The sequence below is a fragment of the Platichthys flesus genome, chromosome 20 (genome assembly GCF_949316205.1).
Source record: "Platichthys flesus chromosome 20, fPlaFle2.1, whole genome shotgun sequence".
Lineage (NCBI taxonomy): Eukaryota > Metazoa > Chordata > Actinopteri > Pleuronectiformes > Pleuronectidae > Platichthys > Platichthys flesus.
The window spans coordinates 11,016,285-11,035,982 of NC_084964.1; the positions used below are offsets into that span (position 1 = coordinate 11,016,285).

The 19,698-nt window shown below is 42.2% G+C and overlaps 1 protein-coding gene across 11 annotated transcripts in view; it reads right to left on the minus strand.

The window, feature by feature from the left end:
- si:ch73-103b11.2 (myosin phosphatase Rho-interacting protein) overlaps window positions 1-18,022 on the minus strand; it is a 46,819-nt gene extending 28,797 nt beyond the window's left edge. For 5 of the 11 annotated variants that reach the window (XM_062378998.1, XM_062378994.1, XM_062378995.1 and 2 more), the window contains exons 1-3: window positions 17,220-18,021; window positions 13,811-13,888; window positions 12,343-12,408 (exon numbers count right to left, since the gene is read on the minus strand). In XM_062378998.1, the coding sequence (XP_062234982.1) occupies window positions 12,343-12,408; window positions 13,811-13,888; window positions 17,220-17,339 (264 nt within the window). In that variant the 5' untranslated portion in view covers window positions 17,340-18,021. Of the gene's footprint in view, window positions 1-12,342; window positions 12,409-13,810; window positions 13,889-17,219 lie in introns of all 11 variants that reach the window. The other 6 variants (XR_009911937.1, XR_009911936.1, XM_062378991.1 and 3 more) reach the window with 3 other exon arrangements.
- Between the last annotated feature and the right edge of the window lie 1,676 nt (window positions 18,023-19,698).

Below are 19,698 nucleotides of genomic sequence, written 5' to 3' on the forward strand. Positions count from 1 at the left end.
ACCAACCCTGGTTACACAGCAACCACACTACAGTGAAGGCAAACTGCAGGGTTAGCATATTAACACAACAGTGTTAAAATAATGACTAAAATCTTCACACCACACATTTCACATTTGTAGCGGGTATTTCAGAGAGAACTGTGGGTGGTAGCAGTAGTGGTATTCTCATGGAGAATGGAGAGAGCGTGTGGGTGGTTTAATGCTGTGTCAGGAGGCCAGCAATTGACAACTGCAGAGGAGGAGGAGGAGGAGGAGGAGGAGGAGGAAGAAGAGGGAGAGTTGGAGGATGAAGACGTTTATTTTTCTTTTTCTCTGCTAGGATGACAGAATTCTTTTCAACAGGGGGCGAGGATTGATCAGTCAACTGTACTGGAACAACACAAACCAGATCTTTGGCTGTTACAGGGTACAACAATGAAGTACATGTGTGTGGGCACCAATTGAAATCGCCTGTCTACGGTGTTTTATATATTTTTTTACAACATACAAGCATTGCAATTACATTCCCCAAGGAAGCTGTGTTTTCAACCTTGTTCCTTAGATTGTTTATTGGCTTGTTTGTAGGCAAGATTAAGCAAAATCTACAGCATGGATTACTACAAAACATAGAAGGTCACAGTATCGGGCAGGAAAGAACCCATCAAATTTTGGTGTGGATCTGAATCTATGACGGATGCACTTTTTCAATTTCTTTAACATTGTGAGATAAGGTGTTTTTCAAACATTTTCCTTCATCTCTCAAAGAACAAGTCATGGATTTTGTTGACAAAAAACAGGCATCTTTAGGGGATGATTGTGTGCAATTTGGTGCTGATCCAAAAAATTTAAATTAAAGAATCAGGATCTGGTGAATTTAAAAGTGGTTTCATATGGGAATGTTGGGCCTTGGCAGAGGTATGAATTCCTCTGACATTCATTGTTGACAATAGCGTTAAAGTCATGTCTGTAATAACAATGACATCATAATGAATTGCGGGAAAAGAACGGCAGAGTATGAGAAATCTGTCAGTTTACATCTGAGTGGTGACGGAGTCGATTTGCCGGCTGCAGAAACAGGTGCTGCACTCGAGTTGTGTCATGTTGCGCTGGCTGTTCAGGCTCAGACTGTCCGAGCAGAGTTATTGTGAGTGTGTGTGTGTGTGTATGTGTTTGTGTGTGGTTTCCCAGGCTGGTAACTTTTGTCCTCTCTTTGCTCCCTCTCTCCCTCCCTCCCTCTGATATTCGTCAAAGCGGCTTCTTTCTTCTTCTTGCGCGCTTGTCAATGCCTTGTAATATAGACCATTCTCATTTCAGTGTTTAAACTTTAAACTTCTTTCTTCCACTTGTTATTTTCTTCACCATTTCCCATCTCTGTTGAATGGATGTTTTGTCTACTGGCTGTGCTTATCAGTTCCTTTCCAGACAGAACTGACAGTGATAACTGATCACTGTGAGTTTATTTGTTGTTATCTCCTGATTAAGCATCACTGAAATTAAATGATATGAGAAACATCAGAGAATTAAGAGTACGGGCTGAGGTGACAAACTAAAATGAAAGCAGTTTTTTCACATGCCTCTGTCAGGGAAATATACCTCAGAAGCTGGAAGGAATGACTTATTCAAATCTCTCGGTGGCATGTCACAGAGATGCCACAATTAGTTTCTAACTAAAGCATAGCTATTAACACCAACAGAGGTTATTTGAATACAATGGCTACTCTTGCAAGGGCCAATAGTGATTCCAGCTTGGTGCTGTGAAAGTTGGAATGGTTTTAATTAGCAACAACACTAATAATACGAGTATTGTTCACCTTAATGTTCTCTTCAAAATAGTGCCAGTCACTCACTTGTAGAGCAGTAAATCCTAGAGTTGCAGCTCTACAATTAGCTTTCAGTCTCAACTACAAAAACAAAACGAATAGTAGTAGTTCTAAAATAACAAGGTTGCCTGGCACAGCAGCATTTGGATCACTGCAGTGTCCCATACAGTGCACTGACAAAGCACATTGAAAAGTAGGCCAAGGTCAGTCTGCACCCAGTATATGCTGTGGCCATCGTAAAGTTCTGGCTGTCAGTGAAAACTATTCCGGAAAGCTCATGAAATTACAATTTAGAAGGAGTTATTCTCTGCAACTCTGTCTACAATTTGTGAGGAAATTATGTAAGGACTGCAGTAAGGTTTCAAATACGTCTCTGATAGACTGCAAATCTGGCAAAGCCTCGCTAAGTCAATGCAAATTAGCCCATCAGGCAGAAGGGAAGGGAAAAAAAGGGAGGATAGGAAAAAAAAGTTCTTTTGGGAAAACAGCTAATATCTCAATGCAGGAGCTGGCGGTTTTTCCACAGGACTGAAGAGCTGCTTCCTACAGTTAATGCCCGGCTATTCAAAAGAGCCAACACCAGTGCAGTACTTTTCAGCCAAAATTAAAACTGATTCCTTCTCATGCCGAGGATATGTTTCATGATCTTATTATTCCACAAAGAAAACCATGCATTCGAGAATACATCACATAAGCGCAAACAATGACTTTTCAAATATAACACGGTTAATAAATTACTCAAGAGGTAAATGAGAAAATGTACTATCAAATAAGACTAGGGATATGAAAAATGTTAATTCAAGGGTTAGTTCTATACATGGGTCACTATTCTCCGACCATATTAATGAAACTGAAAGTGTACATCATGTGTCCATTCACGTGCCCTTGGCGTGTGGTGCTATTGTAAAACAGGAAGCAGATTGTCTACTCTGCAGTTGGTTACTAAGTAACAGAAAATACTACAAACGAGAAACGGCAACAGTAAAAAGAGTACGACGGGTCCCATGTTGAGGTGGAACATATACTAAACGTTTTGTATACACCACTGAAAGTCGAGGCATGACTGATAAGGTCCAATCAGGCAGTGAATGTGGGTGACTGCTTCCATATTACACAGCCGCAGAGTTTTCAAAATAAGAAGGGGCCGGCAGAGTTTTTCAAATTTCTCCATTATAGGCACTTGAAAACTCCGGAGTAGTGTGGACTGCAGTTTTTAATATTGCAAAAGGGATGCTTTTTTAAACTATAACATGGCAGTGTGATTGTAGCCAAGGTACTTATTTAGTGCTCAAAAAGGTCAAAAGTGTGATGTCCATAAAAAAAGCAGAATACAATCTATCAGATGTAACTGAAAGGGCTAACAGTATGAGCTCTGGATCAATTATCTTAAACGTATGTAAGTCTTATCTGAATATAATATGTTCACTCGTGTAGGAACACAGCAATTCATCATTCATTTATTGGTTAATTTCAGAAGGGACTGTTGTTTATTTAGTAGCGGGGGCATTTTTGCCGCTTTCTCTTTTAAGCCCGAGAGAAAGCATGGAGGAGAGCAGCACTAAGCCGATTAGGTGCTGAGGCTGGAGGTAGGCCAGTCCATGGTGGCTCGAAATGGGAAGTTTGGGCCAGGTCCTGGTAAAGCTGGAGTGGGTTATTAAAGAGCAAGTGGTTTACCCAACAACAATTAGCAACAAGCCAACATACTTGAGTTGTAGGTAGTGTGGATTTTATTTTAAGACTTAACCATGAAATAAAACCCAAAGCTGTAAAATGTTCAAATGTATGTAAATGTTTTTGTAAATATGTCATGAATTGATGTCTTACCCTTGCTAGTCACCAGACACAACTTTAAGGCTGCACTTTCTAACTCTCACTTAGAATATCTTGGCTGCAGAATTCTGACCTCAACAGATGGTTTGATTGGCAGGTCGCCAGGCTGAGGTGAAGGGTTAAAGGTCATCCTATGCACCTGCACCTGTTGCAGCTCTGAAAGACAGTTGACTGCAGCTGTGGCTACCACAGGCCATGGCAGCGGCTTAATAGACACCCGCTCTCAGGCCAGGTTACAACTCGATTTAATCTAAATGAGACATCTTACTACAGAGATCTGACTAATCAATGCTGACATCCATCCCCTCAACCTTAAAGTTTCTAGTTTAGTTTACCGGTTTTCTGTCTTTAAAAGAATTGTACAGCCAAATGCAATTTTAAATGGAAAATAGTTCCTCCTTCTATACAAATGTGTGAAAATGACAGTAAATCATAATAACTGCAATTTCACATTCCTGCTGTCTCAGTGCCCCACACCACACACCGTGCTCTGCATATGCAGACACCTACCCACCTACCCCAGTGTTTTATTAGCGGCCCTGTCTCGGAGCTGGCTAACCCCTCGCTCTGATGCTTTAAATGAAACCTTTTGTCAGTGTCCTGTTTTAGTGTTTAGAACAAACTGAGCGAGCAGTCCGTCAGGCCATGTTTGGCTTTATAGGCAAGGGAGGGTTTGGGGGAGAGAAGTTACACAATACTGCTGGCTGCTCTCTCCAACACAAATGATTTATTGGCCAGAGAGAGCTGGAATGAAAGACAGAGATGCGAGAGAGTGGCAGAGTGAGAGAAAGTGAGGCGGTAGAAGGAAGGAAGGGTGAATCGGATTGAGTAATGGGAAAGTGAGGACCGTGGAGGTGAGAGTGGACACTGGGTAAGCCAGAGCCTCCTGGAGCCAGCCTTTCTCTGCACGGTGAATGGCTGGAAATCATTAAAAAGAACGAAAAATGAAGGAGGGCACAAAGAGAAGGATGGTTAAAATACATCCTTAAAAAGGAGTCTTTTAGAGACTTCTCACCATGGTGCAACAGTAGACAGCCATTAAGAATTTTGCTCAACCTGGCAATCATATTCACCGAGAGAAATTTGAAAGCGAGCACAAGTTTGCAACTAACTGGAATCCCGCTGATACTTTTCAAGCAACCATTATGCCTTAATGCTGCTGAGAGACCTAGTGCCCGGTGTTAAATGATCCTGTCCACAGTCTCACGCAGCAGTGAGCACAAATATAACAACAGAGTGGAAGGCTGAACCAGAGACTTTAGACCAGATAAACTCCAAGCACATAAAAGAAAAGTGTGGAATTCCAAATATGGCAATTGTATGGCATGTATCCCAACCCTCCCACCAATAAGCCAATTGGCTGTTTTATAGCAGCCAAACAGCAACACATTTTAAACCAATAGTGCTGTTGCACTGACACAAGTGAACAGTTGAGGTTTGTGACAGTTTAAACTGATGTGGTATAAGTTAAGTTAAGGTAGGATAAGGTAAGGTATTCTTTATTGTCCCAGAGGGAAACTTGGTTCCAAGCCACTGCATCACATACAGTACAATGGAGCACCTACATATAACAACAGCCTAAATACATAATCAAACAAAACAACTTTTGTTTGGAAACCTGATGGAAGATGGGCTGAATGAGTTGAAATCAGATTTTAAAAGCATTATAGCGATTCAGTCCACAATTTGCATCCTGAACACTATTAACCAAACCAGCCTCCATAAACAACTTCTCTCTCTTCAAACCCCTAGAGGGGCAGCTTAGATTCTTTATCTGTGTGTGAGTGCGCACACTGGGGGACAATACAGTTTTACTTACTGTAATTAGATTTTAAGTGCCATTTGAGAGACATTATTTTTAGACTCATTAAGCATTTTGGCTGTTGAACACACACTCACACAATAAATTGCAAATAGGGGGTGGGGGAGAGGTCAGCCAGAAAAACTGAAAAAAAAAGTCTCCCTGTCCTTCACATTTGATCTGAAAGAGTTTCAAACAGGGACAAAACCACAAGCTGAGATTCACATCAGCTGGAATCACGTTTTTGGGAAATTCTCTTAGTGTGTACGATAAATAAAGTAACAGTTTTAACAATTTTTTTAAGCTCAGGAACATAATGTTGAGAAAGGATTCTTGGTCCTGACAGAGTTAGTGTTATTCTTCCCTAAGGAACTGAAGCATTCCAACAGTGAGTAAATGGAGAGTAGATACGATTTTTATCTTCTAGCCACATCCGGAAAGGTGAAGTGATTAAAGCCAAGGCAAAAAGTAAAGACCAAAGATTAGACAACACTGGAAATATCTAGTAAACATGTCTTCCATAAGGTCTGTATATAGCTTAATCATAGTCGCATCTTAATGGTTAACTCATTGCTCCACAGCAGCACTCATATGAAAACAAACATGCATATTGGGTTAATTGGAGGAGAGCAAAGGTTCCTTATCAGCTATAAGTGTGATAAGTGTGAGCTGTTGGCTACGAGCCACTGCCCACACAGGGACATATGATCACTTTTCATAATTCCAAATTACTCTCTGATCTTATTTTCAAGAAACTTTAGCAAAGATCACGGTCTTGTGTGTCAGGTCAATCAACCTTCAGGGGTTCAAACTAAAAGTGTGACTTGGTTAGAGAAGACAAGACCTTGCCAAGTACCTTTGACATATAGAAAACTAAATATAGTCCTGTCTTAAGTTACAAGGCTACAAGTGATAATCCAATATGTTTTCTGATGATGCGAGAGAGACACTTCTACATCAAAGTGTCTGTTGTCCTGATAATTCTCTATTTCCAGGAAGGGGTGGGCGTGGTGCTGTATTTTTAGGAAAGTGTGCTCTCGTAAAACAACCTTTTGACAAATCTTGTGCTCTTGAGCATGGCTCATACCACAGAGGATGGTCTATAACAATCTAAAGAAAGACATTTTTGAAGAATCATTAACCCTGCGCAAAGAAGTCCTGCATCACTGCCAGAATCGTTTACAGTGTCCTTGGAAGAATGTAGACAGTAGGGATGTCTCAGTGTGGAAATGTTACCGCAGGGTGATAAACACATGACAACACTGGTGTTACCTATTACAGTGGACAGTTAATGAGAAAAGATGTGTCAGCTCAACATCTGTAAAGCGTTTACTTTGATCTTTAATGCTGGATCTGGCTGCCGGCATTGGCGTACTTGAAGGTGTATGTACATATTAGAAGTGTTACCTCCAGATGTTCCCGGCACCTTCATCAGACAAAGTGGGCAGATTGCCTTATTATCATCATGTTTGTTGGGGTCATTCAAAATGTTGCCTAATGCTTTGACACCAAATCCTCAGCTTTGTCAGTTAGCTCTCCTCTCATCACCTGATCTGCTCTGTCACCCTGATGTGATACTTCCCACTGGAAAGTGGCCATTTTTTATTTGATGAACAAGGGCTCTCACTGATAAGTGATGATGGAGATGAAAACAAAATGCAAGCGGTAGCAAGTGTTGCTTACACTGTGGCTCACCAAAGTTACACTCCTCCAGCCAACAGCAGAGACGACCATGACAAGATCTACAGCTAAGAATTTGGAATTGGGATAAAAACTGAAAATCTACAAGTGTTTTCCATTTCTGTGCACAAAAAAACAAAACAAGGGAATATTCTTCATAAATACATAACTGGCCCGACAGCCTTGGGATGTGGGGTTGCCATTGGATTGAGTGGCAGACAGTGTTGCAGACCCTGATGATTACAAGCTGTATGAATGGCTGTTCCCATGGTTTTGTGGCTTTGTGCAATAGGAACAGTGACCCCACTGTAATCCATGGCTATTTACATTCCAGCAGATCAGTTCCTACTGGAACCATGGGGAAGGAAGGGCAGGGGTTAAAGAAGACTCTCACGCACCATATCTCTACTACACCAACACACGCCTCACCCAAGACCAACACTAAGTAAACAATCTACAATGACACAATATGGAAAGCTTACACCATCTTATCGACCTGAGCAGTGAGCAGCATCTAATTTGAGCCGTTTAAGACATGAACTCCAGAGAATGTCCAGGAAATAGGGTTTGGCTAATTTTCTGAGTTTGTCTTTTACATGTCAAGAACGCAGCAAGACATTGTCCAGGTTAGATGTGTTCAGAAAAACAGGAAAATGTCCATGTGAAAATGTTTAGGTGACAAGTGGCGTTTGCATAAAGACTGCTGGAGAAAGCACAGTCTTCTTGTTTATGGCACATCGCCATTGGTTTTGGCCCATATCACCAAATCTTGAAAGTCATTGTCATTCTACGTCGACATCTTTGTCCGGGTCTTCTACGTGTTTGGCACTGCATTTTTATCTCGCAATCCTTCCTTTCAGTTTGCATGCTACAAACATCATCAACACAACTACTAGCTTGCTGTGAACTCCTGCTGTGTTCTCACATGGGCACATATGGAGCTAAATTCACCCCAAAACTAAACCGACAGACAAATCACGTTTTACAAATTCCCTACCATTCACTTGCAAACGTATGTTGTGTGATTGCAAATACAATTTTCTGGAAAATGTCTGCAGCTCATTGCATGTTTGAATGCAGAATCATTATTCACTCATCTTCCTCTAAATCATGTTCCCTATTCACCGTTCAATCCTACATCTAGTAATATAACACTAACTCATATGCATTTACTTCTCTCTCCACTCATGATTTGACATTGGTGAAAGATTGGGGGTCCCTTGTAAGTAACCTCATTTGATGGGGTGGGGTGGTCGGTCTCCACTTGCATGCAGAGGGCCTGGAGGCAACAACAGAGCTCAGAGGCCTTGTCCACTCATGCATCCCCTGGACAGCCCTCCTCATTCCCAAACCAAACACAAGACAAAAGCTCCTCAAAACTGGCTGGAAATAGCCCTTAATTTCATGTTTCACCAGGGTAGAATAGGGAGAGGGTTTATGCGTGTTTCAGCCTGTCAAAAGGTCTCACAAGTCTGAGGGCAAACACAGGGCTGAGGTGGTATATGCTCACATCTCAGAGATTGCGGAGAGGCAGCAGAATAGCGGGCCTCAGTTTGAGGAATGCACAAATGTGTAGCAAATGAAAGGACGACTGACCAAACTTAGTTCTTGGATAGTGCTTCGGGGCAGTGGTCCACTATTTGAATTCCAGTAAACACAGGAAAATATTTCCGCTAAGATAAAAATGAGAATGACTTCAACAGCTGAAATGTCATGAGAACACCATGTTCTTGTTGGACTAACAGTGGAGTGAGATGAGGAGTGAACTTCAGCCAATACAGTGTAAAAGCAAATGCAAGTCGAGTGTCTCTGAATGGGTCTTTTGTTTTCTGCAACTCAATAGGTAGCCTCCTTTTTATCTGCAGGTATACTGTGCTGGTTCAGTCTGAACTCAAAGACATTAACTGAGCAGCATGAGAACACAAAGTGCAAAGTCTGCTCCGAGCACCAGCAACGGCCTTGAAAAGAAACGAGGATACATTTGCAACAATAATAAAGAAAATGAAAAAAGGTAATCTAAGTATTAAAACACGTTAGGCTTTGCTTCAGTGCAGGCTCAGAGAACACAACAGAGACTGAGACACGGTAAAGAAGAAAAAATAATCAGCCGAGATCATATAATGAGCGGATGAAAGGGGTGTGTGTGTGTGTGTGTGTGTGTGTGTGTGTGTGTGTGTGTGTGTGTGTGCGTGCGTGTGTCAGCAAGAAGAGTTTACAATTAGGTCAAAGTATTGTCAGTAGGCGCTAGGTGTTGCGTGGGACATTTAGGACCTCAGAGCGAAGCGGTTATTAGAGGGTGGGTGTGATTATTTTAACTCGCACTGATGTCATCTAAGTGCATTGTGGAGCTGGATAGTTCTTTACACCCACATACCCAGCCACAAAGTGATAATGGATTTTGAGAGGGTATGTGTGTTTCTCACATCACTTAAACAATTTACACAGCAAAGTATGGTTTGACTTATTGTTCATGTTCGTTTTTCTTTATCTCTAAATCCTTTCCGAGTCCAGTATCAACAAAGGACTGCTAAACCTGAACCCAGTTAAAAGCTAAGGGTTCTCCTTGCAACACCTGCTCTTGACAAGGCCTCAACATTCAAGCACCCTCGGCCCCAGGTGCATTCACTTTCTCCCTCACGCACACCCACACACACTCAAACAGAAAACATGTGCAGCTCAGCACAAACTGAAACTCTGTCCAATCCAGCCTTGCACATTTGTTTGGATGCTGTGTCTGATGTTTTGTATTTTTCCAGCTACCGTAGAAAGGCGGTCCGCTCACCATATGACTGATTTTAGCGACAACCTCAGCCCAAAACACTTGTGTACTGCTTCCAGAGGGTTCTGTCCTGTGTCCCTAAAGTCGGAGCAGAGACAGCCAGAGCTCTCCACAAAAAAGAGAAAAACTCTGTTCCATGCTACACAAGCCACGGTCAACTGTTGCCGAACAAAGGGACAAAACACGTTGCCTTGGCAACATTCCCCTGAAATAACCGTGCTGGGTGTCTCTAGGAAAATCTCGCTTGTACATTCAGCAAATTCTGGAGACTGAACTCACAGTGGATTTTGTGATTGAATTTATCTTAAAGGATACTGTGCTTAAATTCTGTGAACTTGCTTAGATTCATTTCAACTTTAGGCATGTGCCAAGAACGACCCACTAAAGCTGTAACACATTAGCCTTGCATGGCCGAACATGCTCTATTCAGGCCAATATTTTCAGCTATTCACCATCTCTATCCTTTCATTCGGTGACAGAACGCATTTTCTCTTCATCTTGCTCGTACTGAAGCTAGGTTCTCTTCTTTTTGCCACTTGTCTCTTGCTTGATGGCAGTGGTGTGCCGTGTTGGGTGTTCACCGTAGGTGGGCAACCCCAAATCAATTGCTCAGATAACTGTGATCTCTCCCTGGCTTTTTCTAACCCATTCGATTCCCCCAGAGCTATGCCACATCCTGCAGGTTGGGACCACAGCCCATCTGGGTTTGGTTAGAGCCAAGATACAAGAGCTATAAAACTTGGCCGAGAGGAAAACAGAGGGGCGCCTCCTCATCTACAGCCCTAACTAGTGTTCTTCGATGGGAGCTCTGATGTGGTCAGGCACAATGTTACACTAGCGAAAGCGGGCAGTTTTTAGGGTTGACCTGATGTCACTCACAATAAAGCTTTAAACTAGTCCTAATGTCAGTCTCTTTCATGTATTGAATGTTGATTGGGGCCATTAGAAACTTTCTGAAACGTGAAATTGAACGGTCCATTTTAAATGTAATATGCATATGATTAAGTGAAGCAGACCAATATTTGTGCCCGATATGTATGCAAAATAGCCATGTTTGTGCAGCTTTTTGTTCAACATAAATCACATTATTCTAATTTGGATTGTGAAACCAGTGAGGGTCTATATTTAGTGTCACTTGATATTTCCAGCTCTAGACCCTTCTAACCCCCTCTCCTTTTGATCCTCCATTCAGAAGGGAGATGAAAAGATGAAGAGTGGCATCCAGAGAGAGCGTTGAGTGGAAGGAGGACATCCGCCTCTTTCCTTTGTCTCTTTCTGTAAACACATCATCCATCTTTCTCATGTCATCCTCCAGCAGCGCCTCACGAATACCATTTATTGGCTCCAGTTTGAAGATGACATTAAAGACAGTACAGTGTTAACTTCCATTTGATTGGATAAAATGCCAGGATAAGAAAGATCTCCACTGCTCTTGGAGGCAAAAGTAGCCAGATGTAGCAACACAGCCTCTGCTGCTTCTGTTGTATAAAGTGCCTCTTCTCTCACAACACACCTCACGTCACAATCGGAATCAGGTTCAGAAAAACATCTCTTTATGATCCCTGCAGGGTACATTTTTATTTGGAAAGCAGCAAAGGGGTCAAAGAAGCGACAGAGCCAGTGTTGTTTCAACTACTAGTGCTTTCACCTCATTTCAAAGCACATCCCACGCTTAGGAAAAAAAGCTGTCAAACACTGCTTTAGGTCAATCAATATACAGTGTGCCTGTGCCCACATGGTGCACTGCATATAGAACTGAAAAGCTGTACGTTTAGGAACAAGTGACCTACAAAAAAAAGTGTTCAAAGTAAAAAGGCATTTAGTCAACATGTTTTTTTTTTTATAATTGTAAATATATTTGTTACCTGCGCTGATTAAGATCACTAAAGATTTTAATCTCCCTGCGTTTGAGAGGATTTTCCAGTTTTTCCCCCTCAGAACAGGAAGTTGCCACGGGGCTTTTGCACAATGTGTTAGCCACTTAAACAAACACACACAGCTCGGAACATGACTTTTAGTATCAACACCAAGTGGTGTCACTTCATTCCTTTTGACACCGCAGTGCTAGTTGGCTTAGTGTTGAACACATTCACTAAACACTGTTGAATGCAAGAAAGCACGGGTGTTAACGGTGTGGTGACTGCATGGTCAACTGGCAGGGAGCCCGTAACTCTCTCCATGAAGGTCTCAGAGTAAAACCCTAGGAACAAAATAACTGTACTTACAGTTAAACTATTTACCGACAGGTCTTTAGAGATTAAAAATCCATCATCATCCTTTCTAAACGATAACGAGACTTTCACTGAGATTTTTTTTATAGCATAGGATTTTATTTGCTCTAATAGACCACAGCAACAGCTATTATTTGATATCAGACCGTTATTTAAACATCTGGTTTATTGTTTTTAGAAACATCAAAGCAAACAAAATAAAACAACAAAGCCTCGACTCACCATTTCGTCCAGAGCATAGCGAAGTAAGCCATGCTCGTAGAGGATGAAGAACCTCCTTTGCCATTTCTGTAAAAAAAAGTAAAGAAACAAGTGAAATTCTTCAATTAATGACATGGTCACTAAAGTATGGATGCCTCAGACCAAAGTTTTGAAATGAGGTCAAGTTCGGGTCAGGTTTGGTCCCATCAGCTGGGCTGCATGCTTGAATTTTGACAATGCACACATGACGATAGTAACCCATCAAAAATATTTTTCCCAATTCACTCTTTATGGAAGTATTTTATGGAATAAAAGATGGGGCCCTGCCGACTGAAGAAGATTAAATTTATCATATTTCTTGAACTACAAGGTCAGATCTAACATAGAGGGGAGTCATTCTATCTTTTGCTATTTTGTGCAATTGACATGGTAACAGCATACAGGGATCTTTTCCATCATTGGCTCCATCAGCTCTGTGCGGCCCCCCCCTATTCTTAATGCACCATTTTGTCTCAGTATTAAATTACCTGAGCTCCAATTCCAACAGAGCCCAATCCATGAAATATTGAGAAGTACTTTGTAACCTAAAAGGCACTGGAAGGTCTTACTGCTGATAACGCTCAGAGGGGATGTTAAAGCCAGAATGTAGTCATATTAAAGGTAAAATCAATTATATAATTCAAAGCTCAGGTCTGTACAAGCAGCCTGTCACACTACAGTGATCCTAAAACATGACTCATCCTAACGCATCAGCACTTTTTCTGTCATTTGTTTGTCGGTCAGTCAGAACCTGACCAACATTGCTCACCTCAGCACTACGTACAGGCCACCAATTATACCCCCACAGTGAAAGGCTGGTGGTAAGAATAGGCAGAGCACATGAGTGATGATGTCAAAGCAGCAGCAGACTGTTGACAGTAGTTGAGCTGAAGGATCCAGAGGTGCTTTTCTTTTTTTAACCCCATATGGAATCCATCAGTGCTGCTGTGAGAACTGGGACTTTTCCCCTTCTCCTCCCCCACATTCTCCCTACCCCTCTTCGGGATGCACCACCACAGTATAATCCTGGAGCTGATAAAAGAAGTTGTGCGACCGAGTGAGGCTCCCGTTACATGATGCTAGGGGAGTAGGAGTCATGAAACAAAGTCAATATAAGACTCATTATTGTCTGAAAAAGGGGCGTATTTAGAGCCACAGGAAACTGCTGAGTTCGCGAAACAGCTACAGGAGCTGCCACACAGACCTCCTGTTAGTCAGATGAATCAAACTTCATCTTTCTCATTTGTGTTTAACGCAAAATTATCTTACGGACCTAGAGTAAACAAAACTGTTCCCCTTTTATTGTTCTACGACATTGTATTCATACATTTCGTGAACCAAATGTTCCTACATTAGAAGGAAGCCAAAAACAATGCTCACTTGTGGGCTCATAATAAACTTGTAATTAATTATGAGCCCAGCAAAGGTAAACACTTATGAAACCACTTACTCGAGATCTGTGTAAGGGATTGTCGAAGTTTGTTCCCTCAGGTGCCAGCAGCAACCATCCTCCATATATGGGTTTGGCCTGTTGAGGGGAAAACACAATTACAGTGTTGAAAGCAAATTCATAAACAGAGACATGGACATACCGTCTAACATTTCAATCATGCACATCTTTAAGTCCTTGTAGATACAAGCTAGTCCCAAAGTTTAAACTACTAATTCTGGCCCAATATCTAACAGCAGTGAACTACCACACACGCATTTTTGTTCAACTGCAGGGAGGTGTGTGTTAGTCACTAGCTGCTTCAAGTTGACTGCAGGCTACATTCTCCAGCTGGCTGTATTCCAGAGCACCATGCTGCCCTGGAAAAAAAAAGGAAAGGCTAACACACATGATTTTTCCCTCTGATCCTCTAAGTGGGTGGAGGGGGCAGCAAGAGGCAGAATTTAGCAGGGAAAACAGTGGATGAGAAACAGGAGAGAAAAGTGGCACAGAGCCTGAGAGCTTTTGTGGTTACGGATTTGCAATTCAAACTTGTCCTGAGATATACAAGTTGGCCTGACAGTCGTTCTTAAATAGTTCTGGTGCATACTTGAACCATAGCCACACTAGTAGTCAGCAATTGTTTGCAGGGATAGAAAAAATAAAAAGCACCCCTGCATTACCACAGTGCGGTTGTGTGTAAGGCGGGCACACATTTTAGAAAGCGTTTACACTCATTTCTTACCTGCACCCAAACAGCTTAACAAATTAAGTCCCTTACGTAATTCACCACCACACTTCACCAATTCCGTGCACAGTAGCCTACAAATTAAGTCAAGCATTTACAGCCGTCTGGCACCTCCGCATTCCTCTATTGGTGGTTTTGATTACAGTCATAACTTCATCCCATGTAAAGCCAAGTATAATCCACCATAAAATCCTCTTTCACTTTGATTGCAGGAGGTACAGTGCATTTCTCAGCCGACTGACTCCGTAAACAAAATGACATAACAGGAAGTTTCAATCGTAAGTCCAAGCTTTGACCTTGAACAGTTAAGAGTTGGAGCAGATGTGAAAGAGAAACAACGTTCAGTCAATGTTTGACATTTGAAAACAGTGAAAAGTGAAGGCGCACGTGACCATTACTTTAAAGATGAGACTACAGCAATATATTTGATAATGGGAGGTTTCTATAAAGCTTGAGAGGGAATAAAAAGTTGATACTGGGACACTAGCTGCTTCCATTCCATAGTAACATTAGTCTATAACCCAAGGAGAAACACTGAGACTCAGAAGAGTTTACAGCAACGTCCCATCTCTCCTCACATGACCTGACAGCAGTCCTAATGGGGGGGTCTCTTAAGCGAGAGAAATAGGCGAGGTGAATGTAGGTCATTTTTTATCCTTCGATTGCACTATGGTTAAAACAGAGTAATTTGTTCGTGTTCATGTGTGTTCTCATCTGTGTGTTAATTTCGCAATGGCCCCGAACCTCTTACTCCCTCCCATCATAAACGATGAGTGTAATACTGCACCGATTGAGTGGTGAGTTGGTGGGGAGGGTTTACAACAGTTCTGGCTCAGAATAGTCACAGAGCATCGGCATCTTCTCGTAGCATGACTTTAAAACAATGAGTGACACAATCTGCATGCCGTCAGTCGTCAGACCCTGACAGCAAAATGATAACCTTCCACTAAGTGCAGTCAACACAGCAGAAGCATGATTGCCAGTGGGTCAGAAATTCCAGTCAGAAGGACAAAAACCCTCAAGACTATTTCCATCCCCACGGAAGCCACAGATCATGGCGGAGTACATTACAGGAGAACGCGGAGCCATGGCCTGACCCTGGTATGCTGAAGATATCAGCAGCTGGAGAGGTGTCGGTCAGATAAACTGTCTGGACACAGAAGACACCTAACCTGTCCTGTCAAACAGCTTAGCAGAAGGAATGATCATGATACAGGCTGACATTCTTTATCAGTGCCACTATTCACAACTTGCCAATATCAACAGCACAGATCAGCCCCCCACTGTTAGTTAATAAAACATGTGCAAACAGACATTACTCAGGCCAATGGAGAACACATCATCAACTTGGCAACACATCTGTGGCCGATAGAAAACCTGCGGCAAATACGCCAAACACGACCAAATACTCCCAACAGAAGTGTCTCCAGGGGAAACTACAGAGAAGCTTGTTGTTGCCATGGTTTATGACTCGTGAAGTTACAAGTTGAAGTTGTCTCTCACTGTGTTGTAATTTTAACATTGTGTGATTGCATGATTCAGATGTTTTTTGCAGATTTCTCACCGACCTCACACGCATCATTATCTCACCAATTGGTCATCTGATGAAATACACTAAATAGATGAGAAACGGGCGAATATCATGTTAGCTAGCTAAATAACTAGTGTTGTGTTTTTCAGATCAACAACACCAAGGTGAAGACAAATCCCCTTGATCTAAAAAGAACAAAGTTAGCATGCTATCTTACCAGCTACCATGACTTTAGTGTGTTTCTCAATTAGTTAAGTGTATTTAATATAATCACTTGAATTGACAGTGTTGCAACAATGCTCATCACATTTGTGGGTCCCCTGGAAACATTTCTGTTGTGTCGCAAGTATTTGGTTGTGACGCGAGTATTTGGTTGTGTTGTCAGATTTGGACGGGTTGCTGGGATTTGGCCAGGTTCAGAGTATTTGATCTCGTTGACAGTATTTGGTTTTGTTAGAAGAAATTTCTATTTTTTAGAGTATTTGCTCGTGTTGAGAGTATTTGCTAGGGTTGACAGTATTTGGTAGTGTTAGGAGTATTTGCAGCACATTTTCTAAGATCTTCTGGTAGACCTGTTGTATATCTTTCTTCTTAAGATACATCTCTGTATATAAAAAGCTTTCATCGCATTATGACTATGACTTTTTTTATCTGTATCCTTAATATTACTTTTTACTCTTTTTGTGACTTTCATACTGTTTTTTGTAAAGCACTTTGTTACTTGTATTGAAAAGTGCAGAGTTATTATTAATGGTATTACTAGTGCCTGTAATTGTGACAGAGGCAATAGTGTGGGGAAGAATGGGATAAAAAAAAAAAACAGAAGCATTATCGCAAGTTTTGACATGACAGCAAGATTTGAAATGCTTTCACAGGAATAACGTTAACCCAAATAACATCAAGTGACAGCAGGGTCCTGTGCTGCAGGGCATGGGGCTGGGTGGAGGCCTATATCTGCATGAATTAAGGTCAATAAGCCCCCTTGAGCTGGAAACTAATTATGTCCAATTAACCCAACCTTTGCACTTCGCGGTCTGTTGACATGACTAACCCCTTTGAAACGTGCACGTCAAACTGAAACTCACACACACAACAATAAACAGACAAGCCCACAAGTATGTGTGAGACATTTGAATATATAAAAAAATCACCTGATTGAAGTCCTCATCGTTGAGCAGATGGGATTCTCTGGGCTTGAAGCAGTTCTGGCATTTGCTCTTGTTGAATATGTTGGCTTGAAATTTCCGGCAGGGATTGTCTTTGAGTGACATGATTGATTTGTACAAATTAACAAATAAGATAAAAAAAAAATCCAATAAGTCTGGATCCGGATGAGCCGCGGATGGAGAAATGTGAAGCAGAGAAAATGTCAAAGTAGTGCGCGGTTCACCTGTACCCGGCGACCTGAGAAGGTGACTGACCTCCGGGTTAAGTGATATCTATGTCGGTCATGGCTGGAGCTGACCTGCGAACTTTTTCTCGTAGCACACGGGCTCGGGAGCACAAGTTGTCGGCCAAAGTTGAGGACAGATGTGCGCGGGCGGTGCTTCTCCTCCACCTTCACCCACGACCTCCGGCGGGGTGGCGGCGGCGCCTCACAGGTGACATACCGGGCCTGGAGCTCGCTGCGAGGGTCCCGGGTGCCTCCATCGGGCGGACTGGCTCAAACCGAGGGAGGGAGGGAGAGTCCACCTCGGCCCCCTCCTCCTCCTCCTCCGCCTCCTCTCTCTGTATGTATGTTTCTATCTAACAAGTGATACCGCGCGCGTTGCCGTCAAACCTACTTCCCGCGTCTAACGTCTCCCGTCAAGGCCGAACACCGTGGTCCAACTTCAGCGACGACATGGCGCGGTTGTCCCCCCGTTGGTTCCGCAGTCCCTCTGCCCGGAATGGTTCGCAGTCTGCGGTCGGTGTGTTTTCGTCAAGACCGTCGCTCGGCTCCGATCTCAGTGGTGGTGGTGGGGGGGCGGTGAGGGACAGCCACCCGCGGCCAATCAGGTGCAGCAACGCGCCCACCAACCGAGCCCGTCGTCCAATCAGAACGCCTGGAAAAAGACCCAGTACTTTCGCCCAGGCTAGGTGGGCTTTAAAGAGCCCGTGACAACAAATACTAACTTCCATGTTTTCAATAACAGGCCGAGCTCACGTTGATCATCACTGGTGGGGTTTTTTTTGTGGTGTGTCCAAAATCCACAAGAGCATAAGAAAACAGAAAGTTAACTACATGTCAGAAAACTTCACCCCCCCCTCCCCTTCCAATATTTTACATTTAGAAACTGGTTGTGTAACATTCAAAACTGTCCAGGAAGATTTGTAAGCACGACTGATGAACAACAATGCATGTGACTTGACTGTGTGAAATGATCTAGGTCCCCATAACATGAGGAACATTGAGGCCACACAAAAAGAAAATGAAAGAAAGAAAGAGAGAAAGATTTTTTGAAAATCAGATTATTGAAATAAATATATACAAATGACAAATAATAGAGTATTGCGTTTTCTAGTCGCACTAAAGGTCACACATAGTAGTGTTAGAGTTGCACAGCATAGTGTGTGTAATAGCTAATAGTTTGTAATGCACTTTGCTCAGGTATATTATTACAAAATTGTATATAATGTTTTAATTCTTGCTAATTCTCTCTCTCTCTCTCTCTCTCTCTCTCTCTCTCTCGCTCTCTCTCTCTCTCTCTCTCTCTCTCTTTCTCTCTCCACACACACGCACGCGCTCACGCACACAGGTTTGCACAGCTATCATTCAGTCCATTCATTGTATAAAGCATAACCAAAACCTTATCCTTAACCTTAAGCATTATCAGTTCATACCTAATCCTAGCCCTAACCTAACCCCAATTCACATCTGACCTTTAACCCTAACCAGGACCTCAGAAATTGAGGAGCAGTCCACATTAGATCAACTTGTTCTGACAAGGTCAGAACCAGCTGACAAGAACACAAAAATTAGTACACACACCCTTTGTCCACTTTGGTGTGTGTACCTGCATAAGTCCTGTACAACTCAAGACATTACTGTATAAATTAATATTAGGGTGACAAACAAATGGCAATAATCGAACAGAAGGCCATACAGCAAATTCAAGTATTAAATATTTTATACACATAATAGTAACAATGTGAAACCGTGTAATACCATTTTCTTTTAAGAACAACAAATGGGTGAATAAAATAAATAACCCTGCTTCTCATGCATTTTATGAGGATTTAATATGCTTACATAATCCATTGTGTCTTGTTAATGGGGCTGATATAACAATGCAAAGTATCATGGTGTAGGCTATTTATACCACTTTCAGTTCTGCTGGTTCTGCTGCAGCTGCTGCATCATCAAAGTTAAAGAAAAAAGATGTCTCAAAGATACTGCTCAAATAGCAGCTTAAGCAAAGTCTGGCAGGTGTTAATTTAAACACGGAGTGATCCTAGTGCTGTGCTGTGGTTCCAGAGCACCACCTGTTGGTTTTAAATTTCCACAGGCTGGGTCCTAGACTGGGTCAGAACGGGGGGGAAATGAAGCCTACAAAAAATGAGACAAATCATGTGTTGGTGATGGATAGCAGGTGGAGTTGAGTCAGAGTACTTTGCAATTCTTCAGTCCTGCAGCTGGTGTTACGTGTG